This window comes from Micropterus dolomieu, linkage group LG15, assembly GCF_021292245.1.
Source record: "Micropterus dolomieu isolate WLL.071019.BEF.003 ecotype Adirondacks linkage group LG15, ASM2129224v1, whole genome shotgun sequence".
Taxonomy (NCBI): Eukaryota; Metazoa; Chordata; class Actinopteri; order Centrarchiformes; family Centrarchidae; genus Micropterus; species Micropterus dolomieu.
Genome location: NC_060164.1, coordinates 10,055,245 through 10,075,109, shown reverse-complemented (window position 1 = coordinate 10,075,109; position 19,865 = coordinate 10,055,245). Strand labels below are relative to the sequence as shown.

Here is a 19,865-nt window from a genome sequence, read left to right as displayed (position 1 = left end):
ATTGCTTTAATTTTAATCCACAATGCTAAACATGCAGATAAAGCCGTGTTACAGGTGTGAGTGTGCGTCCCCAGAGTGGCTCTGAATCTGTAGGCTAAATGGCTGTTCTGTGATTATGAGACTGCCTGATGTGCAGAACAGATAATTATGTTGATATGTGATATGAGCTGATTAAACCTTGGAAATGTAAGATAACATGTGTTAATTGTAATATATTGGGGTTTTTTTGGGAGCTAAGCTTCACTTTCTTTTCCAGGTTGCAACAGCTAATTTAGCATGGGCATCAGTTGCTATTCATCAAGTACAGGTGAGCAAACTTCCACTGTTGAAATTTGAAATTGTACATCGTAGCAGACATACTGTACTGTAACACTTCACTAAAGACTTATCTAGAAACAAGGTGAACCCTTCCCACTTATTTTTATCTTGGATGACTTTGTTTGTTCTGGTTCTGCACTGGTGTTTTCATGGGGAAATCCACTGTGTACAGGAACTGGGTTGTCACTGGGCCCAGTCCAATCAGCTAAGCCATAGATTCAACAAACAGCTCCCTGAGGACGTCATTATGCCCCAGTGCTGTTTTTATATGAACAGATAGCCTACACCTCAGAGAAACGGCGTCCCACTGCAGCACTGGCCACAGTGGACCTCTGAGCCTCAGCTAGCGGTACAGTTAGCTGCTCACTGCAGAGCACTCTGTTGTTACTGAAACTCATGAAGGTGGCACACAGCCAAGAGTATAGACAGCTAGTTGGTTTGTTTATATGCAGGAAGTTGTATGTGTTCTGCGAGAAATGTGTGATACGTGTGAGTGCCGGGTCATAATCTATTTTTATTTGTTTCTAGGTGTGCAGAGGCCTCGCCAAACAGACTGAGCTCAATGACTTCCTACTAGATGTGTCAAAGTAAGAGCTGCTGTTGGGACAGTTTACCTGATTTAACACTAAATGAATGCTGCTGAAAACATAAAAACCTTGTATTTAAACCATATTCTTATTATAGTATAAGAAAATTAAGATATGGTCTCTGAAATGAGTTAGTGTCTCATCTTTCCTCATGTCAGGTCAAAGGTTAAATAAAACCTTTTGCTCACACAGTGGAAGAAATTATTGCATTTTAGGCAATTTAGCTTTCATGTCTTGAATGTGAACGTCATCAGAGCTTCCCATTTGTCAAACATGTCAATGCGCCATTTCTTCTTTTCGCACAGAACATACTTTGATAACATTGTGGCAATAGATTCTCTACTTGAACATATTATGGTGAGTGTGATTTCTGCACGTATGTTTTCATTTACATTGTCTTCAAGGCTACACATCCGGGGAGTGTGTGTTAGGTTATGTGTGTTAAAAAGAGTAGGAATGCTGCTGTAATACTGATACACACAGGGCATCTCGATGCCTGAGGGGCACTGCTAATATTTCCTGACAATACATATGTATGTGTACATGTAATAATAATAGTGATATTAGTTATAATAATATATATAATATATTATTATTATAATTATTCAGGATAATAGATACATAGACATGCTAAATACATGTTTAGACTTGACTCAACATAAAATAGGCAAGTTTTTCAGCTTGCAATATTTTTTCGTCTTTCGTCTGCAGATCTAAAACAAATGTCATCTGAATGAGTGTAAAACGTGAAACCCTCCTCTCTGTTTGTATGTATTGTGTTGCCTTGTGACTGTGGTGTCATCTCAGGTCATTCAAGTCATCTGGTTCAAACACTGAAATGAACTGGAATGACCTGTAGTTATATTGTGTGTGTGTGTCTTTAACTCTCCACATCTAACTGTTCCATCCAAAAGGAATAATTAAAACTGCAGTGATGTATCCGATTTAATTAAGTTACAGGTGCTAGATGTAATTTTCCATGTTTTTTTCAGTTCTTTCAAACCCCGGATGTTGCTAACAAGGTTCTGTCCCTGGTGCTGTTTTTGCAGATATATGCAAAAAACCTGGTGAATGCGGATAGGTGTGCACTCTTCCAGGTAGATCACAACAACAAAGAACTGTACTCTGACCTGTTCGATATTGGGGAAGAGAAAGAAGGCAAACCTGTCTTTAGGAAAACCAAAGAAATTAGGTGTGTAACATTTCCATGAAAGTGTGCAAAAATAGTGTATTTAATTTTGATAGTGTCTGTGTTCTTTGATATAAATAAGTCTCAAACTGTTCAGTTTATAGACTTTCTTGTAAAATTACTATTTTATTTTGAAAGAGTAGAACAGTTTAACCTCGTTTTTTAAATGGGTTTTTTGTCTCCACACATCCAAAAGTGTGTTTCTTGCACCACAAGGTTCTCTTGTGACAAAGACAGCTCAGAAAAAATGCTTCCAATAATATAGCCAATGGGTGTGGGTTGGAGGGGGGCGGGACCTGCTGATTTTGTACTATTTTTACTCTGAGTTAAAATGGAACATAATCATTTTTCTCTCAGTAAAAATGGTTTATCTGCTCACTCTATGTGCTGTTGATTACATTTCCGCATGGATTTTCATATTACTGATTTATTATTGAGCAGATTTTCACCCAGCACAGACAGACTGAGAAGCATTGACAGGCAGTCCACAAACCTAACTCTTGTCCTCTCCTCTCTTCTTTCCCTGTAGGTTTTCTATAGACAAGGGAATAGCTGGCCAAGTGGCTCGGACAGGGGAAGTCTTAAATATCCCAGATGCCTATGCAGACCCACGGTTCAACCGGTAAACTCGAACAGACTCTGTGACAAGCCATTTTTACTTAACTTTTCTATTATATATGATTATCGACATTCTAATTAACCTTCTTGAAGTTGTGCTATGACTTGTCCTTCTTCAGTTGACTCCTGTATTTAGAATAAAAACACTGTCATACTCCGACTCATTGTAGAAGCCTTCAATGAACACCAGGAGTTAAGACTTAAACATGTTGCTCCTCTACTGTATAGTTCACATTATAAAGTCATTTAAATGACTCTGTGATGAATGTAAAACTGGTGTCTCACATGTTTGTATGTCTTCCTTTACAGAGAGGTGGACCTCAAAACCGGCTACACCACGCGGAACCTCCTGTGCATGCCCATCGTTAGCAGGGGGAGCGTTATAGGTGTGGTGCAGATGGTAAACAAGCTAAGCGGAAGTGCCTTCACTAAAACAGATGAGAACAACTTTAAGATGTTTGCTGTCTTTTGTGCTCTGGCCTTACACTGTGCAAATGTGAGTAACCTCAATTAGCCTTCAAATATTTATTTAAACGACTAACTGATCTTCTCAAACAGCAAAAGCCTAACCCGTTCTCTTCATAGCTGTCGTGCACAAGCCTGCTCGTCATCTTTTGCAGTGTAAGAAAGATTAAGTGAAGATTATATAACACTTCATGGCCATGAATACTCAGTTCTGATTGGCTTATTTTTTTTGGCTTATTAGATAACTGCACCTTTTAAAGTAGTGGCCTCATCACCATCCTAAATTCATTACAGCTGGAAGGCTTGTTTCAGTTGTTACTAGGCTGCGGGTTTCCCTATTTGAGTGTTGGAGTAGTCTATGAATTTTTCTCCCAAGGTTGACAAAGATAGTCCCCCCAGCTTCCATTTAAAGTGTGCATTGTCCCAAAAATATGAATTTTTTTTTTTGTAATGATCCTCCCTTACATGGAACACACATCCGTTTCATGAAGCATGCCAACTCTTGAAGCTTGCGTTGTGTGGTCTGTCTGTCAGAGCCTCTCCTCTCTGTGGGGCCTGACTCACCATCATCTCGTGCGACAAACGTACGCAGGAGCAGCGTCACAAAGTTGGTTTTAAAATTGATGAGGCATGTTAATATTTTAGGACGAGCAGTCTGCATCCGTCCAGTGACAGGATTTATGTTTAGCTGTAATTTATGCCTCACGTCCCTAGGAAACTTACTCCTGATTTATGATGATGTATGGTAGAAGGTGTGAGGCTTGGCACATGTACTGCTGCCTGTCTGGGAAGGGAACAGGGATAAAAACCAGATGTGGAGATACTTTTTGGTGACGCACAGATAAAATATGATGCAGGACTGTTGCGGATAACTTTGTCTGACCCTTTTGGAAACCCCAGCAGTGATGCCTAAAGAATTCAACAGAACATGGTATTTATAGCACTGGAGTGTTCAGTTTCTCTCTCGACATTTTATAGACTAATTCCTGTTCTGTGATTTCCCTGTGTGTCTCTGCAGATGTACCACCGGATCCGGCACTCTGAATGCATTTACAGAGTGACGATGGAAAAGCTGTCTTATCACAGCATCTGCACGTCAGAAGAATGGAAGACCCTTACCCAGCTCAACCTCCCTGCACCCATTTATAAAGAGATCGAAACGTGAGTGCCCCTTTCAGGTTCAGATTCAGAGCATCTATCTCTGCTGTGACCCCAAGTATAGATGGTCTATAGCCATGTGTCTCTGAAAGGGGTGGTGACAGAGTCCAGACATGAATGAAGAAGCTTTGCAAGAAGTGTGGAAGAGGGGGCATAATCCTCATCTGTCCCTCTGTGTGCTGTACATGCTAATTTAAGACTCTCTTCCTCCCTCCTGCAGGTTCCACTTTGACATCAACCCCTTTGAGGAGATCTGGCCTGCTGTCTTTATCTACATGGTTCATAACTCCTGTGGAAAGACCAGGTAAGGTGTCACTTGGCCACCACCATGTAAGTGTCAGTTCCTCACCAAAGCTTGGGATGATTAATTGTTAAGCATCCTTTCTTCCCATGTTTAGCTTTGAGCTGGAGAAGCTGTGCCGGTTCACCATGTCTGTACGGAAGAACTACCGGCGTGTGCCCTACCACAACTGGAAACACGCAGTGACGGTGGCACACTGTATGTATGCCATCTTGCAGAAAACCACTGGGATGTTCACAGAGTTAGAGGTTTGTTCCTTATCTGGTCTGGATTTGACTGCTCCTCAACAAAAAGAAACAAAATTAAAAATAAGCTTAGCATCTGGAGTCCTTTGTGATTACAAGATTTTTTTTTTGTTTCCTGTCTTCCGACTCTGGTTTACAGAAGAAGGGTCTGTTGATAGCCTGCCTGTGCCATGATCTGGACCATCGGGGGTACAGCAACACATACCTGCAGAAGTTTGACCATCCGCTGGCGGCTCTGTACTCCACCTCAACCATGGAACAACACCACTTCTCCCAGACTGTCTCCATCCTGCAGGTAGAGCTCCACTATGCAGAACCTACTGTACAGTTAAAGAAATTTTTCATTATTTATTGTCTTTTAAGTTCTAAAATTAAGTTTGAAATGATGTGCTTTGCATAACATGTTTTGACCTTTTCATTATGTAAGCATATCAGTGTCACATCTGTGACTTGCCTAAAGCCTTGCCGATGGTGGAAATGTCACATGTGAAATTACAAAATAATTCAAAGTAGTGTAGCAAGAGGATGATAGCAGAAATCAGCAAAGCAGAAAGCAGGTCACAATTTGAAGCCCACTTATAAAGAAAAAAATGGCCACGTAAAAACATATTTGCCAGACACTGCATTATTTAGCAAAATCTTCAAATACTCACATAGGGTTAGGGTTACTTTCAGAGACTAAAACTCTTAGATAAAATGAACTGAATTACAATTTTAGTTTTTAATTTCTTCAATAGCTGTGTCTTTTCTGTGAAAGTGAAGCAGATAGTCTTCACATTTATAAGTGCATTTTCTTCTAATTTACACGCATGCATCCTGTAACAGTATCCATACTTAATATATAATTTCTTGAAAACAAATGCTTACATGCACGCACACACTGTCAATTACAGATCCATTAAGAGGATCATATGATTTATTTCTGAGTGCCCTTTTGTGTAACGTCCAGGATCTGCTGGCAGGGCATGAACCCAAAATGACACGGGATGAACGTGAGATTACAACATGTTGCAGTCTAGCTGAGCTGAACGCCTCATAAGTGGAGCTTTTGCTTTTTTATTGATCTCTTTGTTTCTCATAGCTGGAAGGGCACAATATTTTCTCCAACCTGAATTCCAGCGAGTACGAGCAGGTGTTGGAGATCATCCGGAAGGCCATCATTGCCACGGACCTCGCCCTGTACTTCAACAACCACCAGCAGCTGACGGAGCTGCTGACCTCACGTGCACTGGACTTGAACAACCACACACACAGGTCAGGTCATGACTCGCACTGGTGCACAGGTTAGGTCAGGATCATACCAGGTTTTGTCGCGTCACACAGAGAAATGGCACATTGAGTTTCTCCACTCGGCTATAATGAGGCTTTGCTCCCCTCCAGGGACCGTGTGATTGGTCTGATGATGACAGCATGTGACCTGTGTTCTGTTACCAAGAAATGGCAAATCACACGACTCACAGCCAACGACATCTATGCTGAGTTCTGGGCTGAGGTACAGTGGGATACTGCTGGAGTTTAAATGGCATCATAATCATGCCGTCAGTATAAGACCTTTTATTAGTACTTGTAAATGCTGCTACACCAAGCCGTCCTACAATTTGTAAAGCAGAAAACAGTGTCTAGTGGTCAGAAGGTGTGCCACAGTATGCAAAAATAGGAAATAGAAATAATAAGGTAATAAAAAGTAAGCAAGTTTCTCTTTCTTATTTTGTTCTTCCACAGGGAGATGAGATGAAGAAGATTGGAATTCAGCCGATCCCTATGATGGATAGAGACAAGAAGGACGAGGTTCCCCAAGGCCAAGTAAGACCAGCACTTTTACTCATGTGTCTCTAACCGTGCTTACTCTTCACCTCAAACACACACACTCAAAAGAAATTTGTTCATTATGATGATGTAATAGTAGAATAGTTGACTTAAAGTGTAAATAATGACTTAAAATAAAACATACTACAATAACCAGTGTCTGTATATTGTCAATACATACTATATATTAAGATAAAAATCTAAGTTTAAGGATAGCTGTATTTTTACCATTCTTATAGAAACAACATATAGTCTAATAAGTTTAATAAAATTTGCATATTGATAAATAATAAATATTAAACTATTACCAAAACTATGTCTGACCCCGTGTACCCATATGCATTTTAGCAAATAATGTACCTGTCAAATCAGATCAATTAGCTACTATAGTCATTATCGTAGTTTTAGACAAAAATAGCCTGATAAGGATATAATTATAATAATGTCATTAAATAGTAATACAGGTAAAACAACCAAAAAACACATTAAGACTTACTGTGCATTCACGTGCTCCTGATGGTCCCATTTCTCGAGCTGTGAAGTCGTTCTTCCAACTTCGGTGTGTTCATGTGCTTTTAAGTCGGAATGTGGAAACAACACAACACACGCTTAATATTACAAAGTGATTTTTTTCCAGAGTTGTTACTGCAACTGCTGATAACCTAATACCATATTACAAATGACACTTTAGCAAAATGTGTACATACAATACGTGATTTTGCACCATTAATCGAACGTTTCGAACCATCAACCATGTCGTCCGCCATGTTTCTACGTGAATGACATCAACAACTCGGTAACTCGTGTACCAACACTTTCTCAGACTTTCTGAGTAGTTGTTCTATGAATTTTCCCAGGGAAATCATTTTTCTGATTTTTCCGACACCACGTGAATGCACAGTTACTGTCAAGCACCTACACACCCAAAGCAGGTGTTTTCACTTATGTTATACCTGATGAGACCTCTTCTCAAGTCTGTGCCAGGGCGTACCGCTTCGTCACTCTCCTGCTAGTTTTGTAGCACCTGTTCAGGGTGTGGCAATTTACACCATTATTTTTAGTGGTTCAGTTTGATGATGTCACGTCATTTCCAGCGTAACTCCACCCACCTTCAGCCTGACTGGAAGTCAGATCAGCCCAAGTAGAGAAAACACCTGTGTGGGCGTGCAGCGTAAGGCTAATAGGATTGTTTTGTAGCCATTAAAACAAAATTATTTTGTGGGAACGTCAGAATTGTTGAAGTAGGTTTTAGATCAAGTTTGTGGCAGGCTGTATGTTTTTTTTTGAGCATGTGTGATATTTAAGACCACCAACACCACCACGCATCAGATACTCATGGGGACACTGTTCCTTATTGCCCATGGGATTTAAGTGCTTGTTTGTTTGTTTGTCTTTTTTTTAGGTGGGATTCTACAATGCTGTTGCGATTCCATGTTACACGACACTATCAGAACTTTTCCCTCCATCCAGTCCTCTTCTAAAAGCCTGCAAGTAAGTATTCAAAGCTATAGTTTAAATGCGAAATTAAATAACTGTATAACTGTGAAATGGGTCGAAAACACTAAACAAATCAAAAAGTTCCATGTTTTCATGCTGATTTTAACATTAGGATATGGTCAATACATGCACAGACAGACACTAGAAGTGCAGCAAGTGACGCTTGTGCTGGCCTCATCTGACCAGCAGTACATCCCAAGTCTCTTATGTCCTCGCTCCTCCTGCTTCGCTCCTCACTTGAACCTAGAAGTCATTTGGGCATCTTGCAGATCGTCCCAAAGCTCTTATTTGTGCTTTAGATTTAATAGGTACGAGGAGCGAAGATGCACGTGAGCCGCCTTCACTGAAGCCTTTTACTGTCCGACACACCCCCTTATTTGTGTTGTCTACACTGAAGTCTGTGTCTGATTTTATTTTATTTTTATTATTGTGATTTTGTATTTTTGTATGAGTAAGCACATCATGAGCATTGTACAATCCAGAGTTAAATTCCTTATATGTGTACACATACCTGGCAATAAAGCTGATTCTGATTCTGATTATTGTATATCAGTTATTGATTGCACGCTGCAGCTGATCGGACTGACCTGATACCTCACTTCACTGGAGTTTTGTACCTCAGTGAAGACAGATACCAGATTAAACTCATGTGTATCACTCAGTTTTTCTTTTTATGATCTGTTATTTCCCCCATTTTATGAATACATATTAAAGTCAGTCTGTCAGCAAGAAACTTCTTTTACAAGATACATAATTTATCTTCATTTCCATTCAGTGTGAGGCTGATCATTTCTGAGCGTCGGCTTTGTGTGTTACTCATCAATTTCCCCTAAATTCAAATGATTTAGCCTGATGAATAATTTGCAATGTACAAAATACACCATGATCATATTCTGGGTTATTCAATAATGAATTGACGGTCAGAATATCAATAAAGATGATGCAGATAATGAAGCTATCTAAGCAGGACAGAGTATAAATACAGAATGCAGGTTGTTCTTCATGTGCAGGTGTTTGTTAAACAGTACCAGCTACAGAGAGAAAACTTGCTGCTCTTGCAGTGATAACTGTGTTGTTCATTAGTATTAGCACATGTATGCAGACACAAACTCCATCAAAAGTCTCTACTGCTGTTAGAGCCGAGTGACAGCTGATCCTGTTGCAATCAGCTGCCTCCACCATCAGAAACGGACGTCACTTCACATGACGCTTCGGATTCATTCACATTCCAAGTATTCCACTGAAAATACAAATAAAACACACATTACTGTACTGATATTGGATTAAACAAACATGCTCAGACTTTCTGAAAATATATTCAGATTGAAACATGGCAACATAGAATACAGTGCACCAACAGGAAACGGTTGCTCTTCCTAACTTGCTGCATCAGTGTGTGACATTGTGCGTCTGTATGTACGTATGTCACATTCGATAAGAGTGTAAGAATGTATTTATATGCATAATTTCTGGTTGTTGAACAGGATCATATTGCACATTTGCCTGCCCTCCTGGGGTAACACGCTGGTTTTTAAAACGCTGTGACCTTGATCTGCAGGGAATGCAAACAAAGTGAGCAGTGCCCGGTGCTGACGTACAGCTGACGGCTCTGGGTGGGCAGCAGGCCTAGACCCTGTGGAGCCCGGCTGCTTGTTGTGGGATCTGCCACAGACGTGTAAACTGCATCAAGCTGGCTAATTGAATGGAATGGCAGCAAAGGGCAGCACTCTTTGCACTCGAATGTCAGACTTGATTATAGCATGAGGGGGGGAGAGGTTACCTTCATGACAACAAGAACTGATAAGACTGCTACTGTAGATGACTAATTAATTACACTGGTGCTGCCTGGCTGTGATGACGTCTCAGTGTAATGTAATTATTATCTTTTTTGGTTCGGTTTAATGGCACATTTTTATTGTTGATTGTTGCAAATTGTTGACTTTCAATATAGATCTCTTCAGAACCATAATTTGATATTCTGGTCAAGTTGGTATTCTGATATTTGAAGTTGCATGATTTCATCTTATATTTTTTTCTGTTCTGGCTATCTCTAACAATATTCTGTCCATACCATTTGTAACATCAGATGCACACCCTTGTGGCAGCAAAGTGTTATGATGTCGTGTGCTAGTACTAGTTAGCACCATCAGTGGCTACAGTGGTACATTTAATTTTCATTCAAACAAGAAAACTGAAAATTGACAGCAGTGGATAAATGACATATATACATCTAATAATAGCTTAATCAAATAAAAAGGCCAATATTAGCATTATGCATTAAGCATTTAAAGAAAAGGTACATTGGCTAATTTCATCCAGTTAGTTTTTGTTTGAAATAACTATCATACATGTAATTTTGCCCTTTTACTGATGAAGTTTGATAGATGGCGAGATGATTTCGTCCTCTTCTTTCCAATTCAAAGCCATGTCTTTGCAGTGAGAAATGAAACGGCTGTGTCAGTAGTACAGACCTGCTGAGTGTCAATATGACAGAGGTGCTTTGTGTTTGCAGGGAGAACCTGAGCCAGTGGGAGAAGATATCGCGGGGAGAGGCGGAGGACATAGTGCCAAGCCGGCCTTCTGATTCAGGCCCTGTCAAGGTGGACAACTGACTACCAAAGGGGTTGCTGGCCCACCAAAGGAATACAACCGGAACCCTGCCACGGACCTGGAACTATGTAAGGGGAAGAACCCACATCCTGTGTTAGCAGGAGACGGATCAGCTAAAGGCGACTTGACTTTGAAAACACACAGTTACCTCATTGGGTGACGGAGGTGTCAACACTGACGGTTTCACCGATCCCAGAGACTGACAAACAGCCGATGGGGAGGGACTTCTACCCATCACCCTACATCCACTCAGCTTGGGAATTAATTTGGTAAAATGGACTTGTGCCGTTTTGGTTGTTTTATGCTATTATGTGATATTTTTTTTTTTTCATTTGAGCTGATTCTTTTATGGTCTTGTATTTGCAGAGGCCTTACTCTGAACCTTTCACAGGCTAGAATATGTGAAATCTTGTTGTCGGTTCAGGCTTTTATGAATTGGTACTGTTTGCCTTCTGCGGTAGGTTTATCGTACGTGCACTACTTCAGCAAGGTATTCCCAGAGACAGAAGGAATGTGTAGAGCAGATTACTTACTGAGAAGGTGGATGTCAGAATGTGTTTATATCACTTTTTGAGCAAAAATCCTTTGCTGTACTTGAAGAGAGACATACAGCCTATTCTACATGGAGATGGCAGAAATCCCCCCCGCAGCATATTCATCAAAACGATGAACTGTGACGAGAGGAGTTAGATAATGTCGACACTTGTGAACACAGTCACGAGAGAGTCACAATGTTTCTCCCTGAAGTGCCCCCCACCCCAGCCCCCACATGACTTATAGTAAGACAAGACTGCATACCATTGGATTTCCACTCTCATAACATTTTTACACGCCTCTATCACATCATAAATTATTTGACACTACAATCTGGTCCCTACTCATTAATCAGCAATCACTTCTACGACCATGAATAAAACACAAGTAAAATGAGGATACTGCACAAGTTGCCTAAGTGTCTCAGCGGATTATAAAGATTTGTTTGTTTGCAGTGGCACAACAAACTTTTTACATGTTAACCACCTTATGTAATGTCCACACAGTTCCCTGATTTATAACACAAGGTCAAAGCATGATGAATTATTAAGGTATAAATTAAATAAAAGGATGGGATTAGTTTTAGCTCTTTCGTGAGCCCATACAGTCTCTTTGTCTTTTCAGGTTCAAAGCATTATTGTGAAACATTTATGACACTGAACGCTGCTGATGCCAGGCACAGCAGCACAAGAGACGTCTCAATGGTCAGCTTCGTCTTATCCCATAATGTCAAACCTGTTAAGCTAAAGTGCATCACCTGTCTATCTCTGGGATTGCAAATGTTGGCTGACTTTTTGCAGGTGTGAAACAAGAAGCTCCCCTCATATCCACAACCTGTTGAAGGAAATAAACCATCCTCCTTATGCTGACTCTCTCACATCATGCAAGGGGGGTACATTTGGACTCTTCTCAATGAGTTTCCGAGATCTTCCAAAAGACAATAGTTTTGTCTGAAACTGTCATTCCAGTGGACGTCGTCCCTCCAAGACTGAAATTACCGCTCAAATAATTAGTTTTATGACTGGTACTGTGGCCCCCAATGGTGTGAATGTACATTTTGATGAATGTTTTGTTGATTGCAGATGCTCAGTGGTGGCGTGATGTGCTCTGTCTTACTTTTCAGAATTGCTTCCAGTAAGCTTCAACCAAGAGCAACAGTTAGCATGCACATAAACTGAAGTTTATGTATAGTTTTTGCATATACAGTAATAGATGTATACTGTGTACAATCTAGGAATTATTTTGTACAGAATGATGTATGCTCTGATGGTGCTAAACTGAATGGCAGTCGTGCACTTTCTTACTGGGTGTGTATATTGTGTGCGTGTGTGTGCATGCGTGTGCGTTAAAGAGAGAGAGCTTTTGACTGCCCACCCCCCCCAACTCCATGACACTGCACTGTCCCTTCTAGTTTTCAGCACCAGTTATATCCCATTGTCTGCACTATGTTTAGCATATGATCTTTATCATTATTATTGATGATTATTATTATTGCTATTATTACTATTGTTATTTTCTTAATTAGAGTTAAATTTAAATTAACTTATATTTTTTATACAAAGAAAAATAATGTTGGCCTTTTTGTTTTGTACAAAGTAAATATTAAGATAAACAAAACGGTCTAGACATGTTACTGTTACCCAGAATAATTGCGGAATGTCTCAACTGTAAATGTAAGAGCAGTAGCCCAAATGACTTTTATTAAATACCTGAAAAACACATATGTGTGCTAGATCATTCTTTATTTTGTGTTTGAATTACCTTTTTGATTGCATTTATTTCCGTGTTAATGCATACTATTTTATTGATGAAGATGCACAGTCAAAGTGACAACACATCACTCCAGATCGGTCAGCATGTTATTGCACTTAATCAGCCATTTATAGAGATAAGTCAGTGTCAATTCTTAATGCATTTTTTTAAAGTCAAAACATAAAATAGAAATTGATTGGCAATGGTGTGAACATCTTCCCTAAATTTCTTGCCGGACAAACTGAAATAACTGTAGTCTCCTGGACATACTGAGTGATGTTTTCCCACCCAATTTAAAAACTAATGGGAAAACAATTGGGAATGTGTAACACGACTTGGGCCCCACTTTTAGCCTGCATTATTAGTACTTAATATACAGTGGTCATACATTTTACCCTTCCTACCTATCATAGTTTCATTACTGCACAAAATACATTCATTCTACTCTTGCCTTTTGAGCTGTTCCTGCTGCCATCTTGTACAATCCCATGGAAATACACTGAAAAAAAGATGATTTTCTAAGAAATCAATTAATTTAAATTTTTCATTTTTGGTGTGATGCTTGAATCTGTTGTATGGGTTGGGGGAAGGTGTGCTCATGGCATTCAAGCCAGTGAGGTTATTCTTTTTGTACTTGCATTTTATTATTTAAAAAATATATATTAAATTACCAATGGCACATTAAGTAATCTCTGTTGGCTCTATAGGGTCTACAATCATAATTACTGACCCTGCAAAGAAATATTATCTAATTTGTTTTGTAATGCATAAATCTGGAAATTAACGTTGGCATTTCCTGTTCACTGTTGTGAGCATTGCATGCTCAAACCTCTGGCAAGTCCACTTCTGGGAGCTTCTTCCATCCTCCACTGGATTGCATCAAACGTTAACGTACAAACAAAAAGATGCACGGCCCTACTTGTTTAAATGAAGCATGGCATGATACGCTGTCTCTTCCCTCATACTCAGCTTTGCCATCTGGGTGCTTTCCTATTCTGTCCGTTTCAGCCGCGAGGCAGAGCTTCACTCTCCTGCTCCTTCCCCGTCTCTTTTGCTCTGTAGGCACTCTGTGTGTTCACTTGCACACAAGAACCCAATTATTGTGAATATCCGGATTAAGATAATAGTTTGATCAAAGTATTTATAGCAGGTTTGCAGCAACCAGATTCCCCCAGTAGCCAAAGTTTACAAGATTTGTCTGGTAATTGGGTTACTGTGTGCAGGGACTTGTAGCAGCCCACAGGAAACATTTGAGTGTCATAAAAGAACACCTGAAGATAAGGGGGATTTGTTGGAATCCGTTGTAGAGTAGAGAATTTGCAGAGCACAGTTCTGTTATTTGCAGTGTTAAAACACCTTTCAACCAGGTCACATAGCATTGTTTCTGGCTCATGTGTGCCTAATAAAGTCAAATGACAAAATCTATGTGTGTTCACCTGGGTGTGTGTTTGTATAACATGAAAAGTCTGATAATGAGCCTAAACATTGTGTTTAGGTTGTCAGAGGACTCCCCAAAAGACAAGAAAATAATAAAACTGCAGTTACCCTGATCAGATGAACCCAGCTGCCTGAACTCCATGCCTGCTATCACCTACCTGTAGGCTGTGTTCTCTGGCCTGAGTCTGTAATACAGACTTATTTGTCTTTGTTTCTTTGTTTTAGGTTTATTGACTGGTAGCAATAAAAAATTTACTCCACCTTTATTGATTTGTTGAATTATTTTACCTGTGTAATCAACTGCACAGACTGATATCTTTCAAACACTTAAATAACAAAAAGTTATTATCATAAATCATTTTAAGAATAGGTCACAGCTGTTTCACAGTGACTTCGCTGGGAGCTTTGCAAGCTAATGCCTGGCTTTCTATAAACATGAACTTAAACCTACCGCGTACAATGTGTGAAAAGGTTTTCATGGTCTGAACACTGTCTGCCCTGCAGGCCCAACGTTACACACGTTTTTATTTGCCTCATTACAAACACAAATGAGATCTAGCACCTCATATCTCATGGGTACGATTATTACCAAGACACTGAACGCAACGCAGGCATTACGCGCTTCGTTCTCCGTGGCAACCGAGTAAAGCGCAGACTGTTGTGGCCGTGAAGAAAGTTTGTTTTTGGTCGTGATTCCGCCCAAAAGTTCAGTTCAGTTAACAGGTGAGGTTATTATTTAGAGTTTCTGCATGTTTGCTTTGTTCACATGCTTCAAATGCTTATTAGAAATATATTAAACTAAGTAACGTTAATGTAAAAGCAAAAATACTTAGCAGTCTTTACTATAGGTGAATTTGATTTGTCTGGATTTTCAAAAGTTAAATAATAGTTTTTTTTGTTGCTTTGTTGTTTGTTTTCATAAAACAACGACAAATCCTATTCAGACACAAACATTGCTCATTGTTATTGCCTATGACGTTTAATTGTAACGCTTTTTTTATAAACATGCTATAATATAAATAAATGTAGTTTGTAGAAATGTAGCTAGTCTCTTATTTGCTTAAGTGTATTTAATAGGAACATTACAGTTCTGCTGCACAGTATAGGAAACTGTACTGTACTTGAGGTGAGGTCAGTCACCTTGCCTCAAGAGGCTAATCCCCTCTTGCCAGGTCATACTTATAAATAAGAAGTTGTTTTAAGGTTAAATAAAGGTTTACTAAAAAATAGTTTTTTAACAAACTATATAATTAATATGTTCTGTGCATTCATAGCCATGTCCAGCAGTTGTAAACCAAAGCCTAGGTGTTTTGGGAGCGACATCCACAGACTGCTGCTGGCTGCTGAAGCTGGTCAGAAGGCGGATATTCTGAGCTACTACTCAGGTCATCTGGGGCCTCGCAGCCTGAACCAGAGTCAACCTGACAGGGAGAAAAAGCAGTTTTTCTGGAGGATGTCTCAGAGACAAGAAGAAACCCCTCTGACACTCCAGCAGACATGGACAAAGGCACTGACCTATGTAAAGAAGAAAGAAATGAAAGAGTCTCCCCCCGAGTTCTCCACTGGCACAGCTTTAGTAGAGTCTGAAGTCTCTAGGTCAGAACAAGACCCAGCTACTGATCGCTCATCACATGCAGACAGAGAAGCTATAAGTCTACCTAAGATAGTTTACTGTTCCCCAAACTCTTTGCCGGTCCAGCCAAGAATTTTTTCCCGGAAAAAGTCTAACTCTTTGTCTGATCTGGAGGGGAAACAACAATTCTGTTCAAGCCACTCTGACCAGGAAGGCCTGAATAATGAGGGCCAGCTACAGATGAAACAGCGGTTTGGCAGGCAAGTCAGAGCCAAGCAGGACCTCTGGGCTGGAATAAATGTTGCTGAAATGCATGAGAGGAAACTACAAAAGGTGAGAATGGTCACACAAACAATGACATCAATGCACGATGACATGTAATTGCACTATTTTTGAATTTTCATGCTATCTAATATTCCTCAACACTAGTGCAGAAGGTGCATGAATAAAGACACGCACAGACTCTTACACACATCATAACTTGCAAATGTTGCGTGTGTGTGTGTGTTCCTGTCATACCCAGGAACTGAAGAAGCTGTCAGCGCAAAGCTGGCCCAGCAGAGACCGCCTTGTGGTGTTCAGTGACGTCTTTGATGATGTATGTGAAGGCTCGCCAGTTTTTGGACGCATCCTGAGGGAAATTAAGGTTTTTCCATTTCCTCTGTATCCACTAGCACATTTTTAGCATGTGCCGTCAGACGCATTAGAGCCAAGAGAGAGTGAGTCCCTGGTGTAGCAAGCGGAAGTAGAGCAACCACTGGAACCTGGTCATGATGCGCCAGGGAGCAGGTCGTTAGAGGGCAACGGTTGGACTAGTGCTCATTCATAAGAAATGTCTTAGGGTCATGCAAGTTTGTGTTTTGCACACACTGTCAGTAAAACTGCTTTGCATGCTTGTAATTTTGCATTGCACTAGTAGTGTTTTGTAGTATTTTGCACATAAACAAAATTGATTGATGAAACGAAATTGATCATTGTTGGACTACCATTTGTTTTAGTGAGTCCACAGTGAGGCTGATATTCTCATGCGGTGGAAATCTTGTTATTGTTTGACAGCAGAAAACCTTTGATGATCAAAACAAAGAGCACAAACACACTATGCTTATAGAATTTAACAGAAGCTGCAATAGTAAAAAGTAATAGAAAACAGTAACTTGAAAGGAGAATATTTGTTTATCACGTAACATAGCTGGGTATGTTATACATGAGATCTGCACCCTACTAGTCGTGTTCATGATACACCTCCCAGCATAATACAGGGAAGCTTTTGTTGTGACGTGATGCAACCCTCGAGCAGTGCATTGAAGTCTATGATTAAGTCCACAAATAGTGTAAAGTTTAATTAGATCTACAAAGACACATAATAAAATAAATCAACCAAATACATAGAGGTTAATTATGTTCTCTTTTTTCTTCCAGACAGATTATGATCTGTATGTCAACCACATGATGGCTTCCCAATCATCATTACAGGACATGGTAAAGGACACTGCATATTTATTGAATATAGATGTCAATAAGGAGAACCTGAGACATTGATGTGACTTACCACCCTTACTTCCTGTCAAAAACATTGACAGGTGTGTCAGTTGAATGGCAGCAAGTATAACATAATGTCTTTATGTTTATGTGATGGATTATCAAGCTCGGGCACTTTCAAAGTTTGTGGAAATTGGTTTTCATACCGTGTAAGAATGAAAGACAACAAAAAGCTTCTACTCAGCCTAGAAACAATAACGCTAATATGTAACTGGAATTGTTTTTAAAAATACATACAAAACTGCACCTACAGTTCAATCACAGTTTAAAGGGTCATTTCCGTGGTGATCCATTAGGAACTGAACTCAGGACTGCTGGCAATGAGATGTTTTGTCATAACAGAATATGTTGCACATTATAGACATTAAACTTTCCACAGAAAAGACAGAGCCTCAAATAGTTTTGCAATAGTCACAGAATAAGCAATTCTCTTGAGCATCTTTTGCGTCTGTGATAAAAAATAGAAGTCTTAATATGTTTTCGGGGTTGTTGTTATGTTACAGTCACTGAATACTTCACTCAAAGGTCTTGGCAATGGCAAAGTATGGCAAATGGAGTTAGAAGATGCTGAAAAAGAGGTTTGCAGGCTGGAGCAGAAGGCCAGAAGAGCTCTAGAGGAGAATAAACGGTACTGCAAGGTCTGTCTAAAAACAAAAGTAGACAGTTTATTTACTTTACGTTCTTAACATTTTAGGCTTGTTTGCTCTTTTTTAACCTCAGAGTCCAAAATGAATTACAGAATGTTCCAGCTACCACAGGCCCAGAGGACAGTGGCATGAAGAGTAAGTCTCAAGACTACATTGTTGCATCTCATCCCTGGCAAACCACATCTAAGCATTTACTGCAGGTTACCCTGCAGTGCAACAGCACATGCTAACTTTTAAATGTCTAATGTGGACAGACTGAACAAATAATCACTTTGTCATAATAACAGGCATAAAGAGACTTTTGTAGTTTCAGTGAGTCAACAGTGACTTTATAATGCCTGCAAGGGTACGTGTGTACAAGTACAGATACATCAGTGGGCCCTACATGCTAGCTTCTGTGTTTGGACAGGTACATCTCTGTCAGGGCTGCAGGACACAGAGATCAGCTGCACCAACAGTGTCCGATCCAAGAGGCTCCAGGTGTTGAACACATGTAGGGAGATCCAACAGCTGGAGGAGGAGATTAAGGAGAAGCTGGTGTCCACTGTTACAACCACGGCCACTGAAAGACGAATCAAAGACCTCAAGGTGCAGGGAGATAAACTGTCTGCTTATCCTCACATATTTTTTACCCCTTCACCCTGTTCCACACAAGCTTAGGAAGAGCACAGCTACACGTCACACTGAGCATAAATTTTGCATTTGCTCTGCATATCACTGCAGTTTTTATTTACTGTTTTTTTCTGTTTGGTTCCAGGCAGAGATAATGAGACTGATAGCCTCAAATGACCGTCTGAAGACCACCAACAAGGCAAGGGAGTTTGACGTTTTCCCCAGTACTACAGATGCATGTCCTGCTATGTGAAATGAGAGTCATGTGTTTTTTACTCTGTATTTGTCCCTCAAGGATCTGGAAAACAACATCAACATGGTGCTGAGCAGAGAAAAAGCAAGTAAAGCCATAAGACGGTACATGTTACATTGAACATAATGTATATGTGGCAGCTAGGAGACTGGTGACTTGTACTTACTCCTGCTCTCCTATGTTTCAACACTAGGACGCTGTGGAAGGAAATACATTGTGATCTACAAACAGACAGTGAATAGCTTCATCTCCAAGTAAACCAGACGATCATTGCTCGAGATGGATGTTTCAAAGTCAAACAGCATGCGCTAGATAAAGTGCAATGTGCAATAAAATGAAGGATTAAGTATTTGATAGTCACATCTTTGACAACCAGCAAGCAATTTAATTATAACATGACCTATATCCTCATCGCAGTCCTTTAGTTTAGTACATCTCCTTACCAGAAATGACACTGATAAAACTAAAACTACCACCGGTATCAGCAAGTGAGCAGTAACACAATGTAAAAATACTCCAAGTCCTGCATTCAAACAGTAAAATGCACATACCTTTCAAAAGTAAAAGTACTCGAAATGCAGACTTGAGTGTTATACTGTACTTCATATTTTACTATTGGGTTATTGTCACTGATGCAACATTCTAGTAGTTTTTTGATGTTGTAGTTAGAGTGTGGTGAAGCTGCTATTAGCTACATACTGTTGGATGTAAATGATTGTGTGTT

General features: G+C 39.9%; 2 protein-coding genes across 2 annotated transcripts in view; both read left to right on the top strand.

Moving 5' to 3' along the window:
• Nucleotides 1–13,047, top strand: part of pde10a (phosphodiesterase 10A) — a 45,590-nt gene extending 32,543 nt beyond the window's left edge. The window contains 12 exon segments of the mRNA XM_046071063.1: nucleotides 1,955–2,097; nucleotides 2,624–2,716; nucleotides 3,022–3,208; nucleotides 4,196–4,338; nucleotides 4,556–4,639; nucleotides 4,734–4,884; nucleotides 5,021–5,176; nucleotides 5,963–6,135; nucleotides 6,262–6,373; nucleotides 6,604–6,684; nucleotides 8,090–8,178; nucleotides 10,697–13,047. Coding sequence (XP_045927019.1) covers nucleotides 1,955–2,097; nucleotides 2,624–2,716; nucleotides 3,022–3,208; nucleotides 4,196–4,338; nucleotides 4,556–4,639; nucleotides 4,734–4,884; nucleotides 5,021–5,176; nucleotides 5,963–6,135; nucleotides 6,262–6,373; nucleotides 6,604–6,684; nucleotides 8,090–8,178; nucleotides 10,697–10,796 — 1,512 coding nt within the window. The 3' untranslated portion in view covers nucleotides 10,797–13,047.
• A 2,131-nt stretch (nucleotides 13,048–15,178) lies between these two features.
• Nucleotides 15,179–19,490, top strand: LOC123984135 (uncharacterized protein C6orf118-like). The gene is made up of 10 exons (XM_046070841.1): nucleotides 15,179–15,240; nucleotides 15,792–16,423; nucleotides 16,614–16,736; nucleotides 17,510–17,569; nucleotides 18,133–18,257; nucleotides 18,350–18,411; nucleotides 18,686–18,864; nucleotides 19,034–19,087; nucleotides 19,184–19,245; nucleotides 19,335–19,490. The coding sequence occupies exons 2-10, from the start codon at nucleotides 15,794–15,796 to the stop codon at nucleotides 19,381–19,383; spliced, it is 1,344 nt and encodes a 447-aa protein (XP_045926797.1). The 5' UTR covers nucleotides 15,179–15,240; nucleotides 15,792–15,793; the 3' UTR covers nucleotides 19,384–19,490.
• Nucleotides 19,491–19,865: the final 375 nt, after the last annotated feature.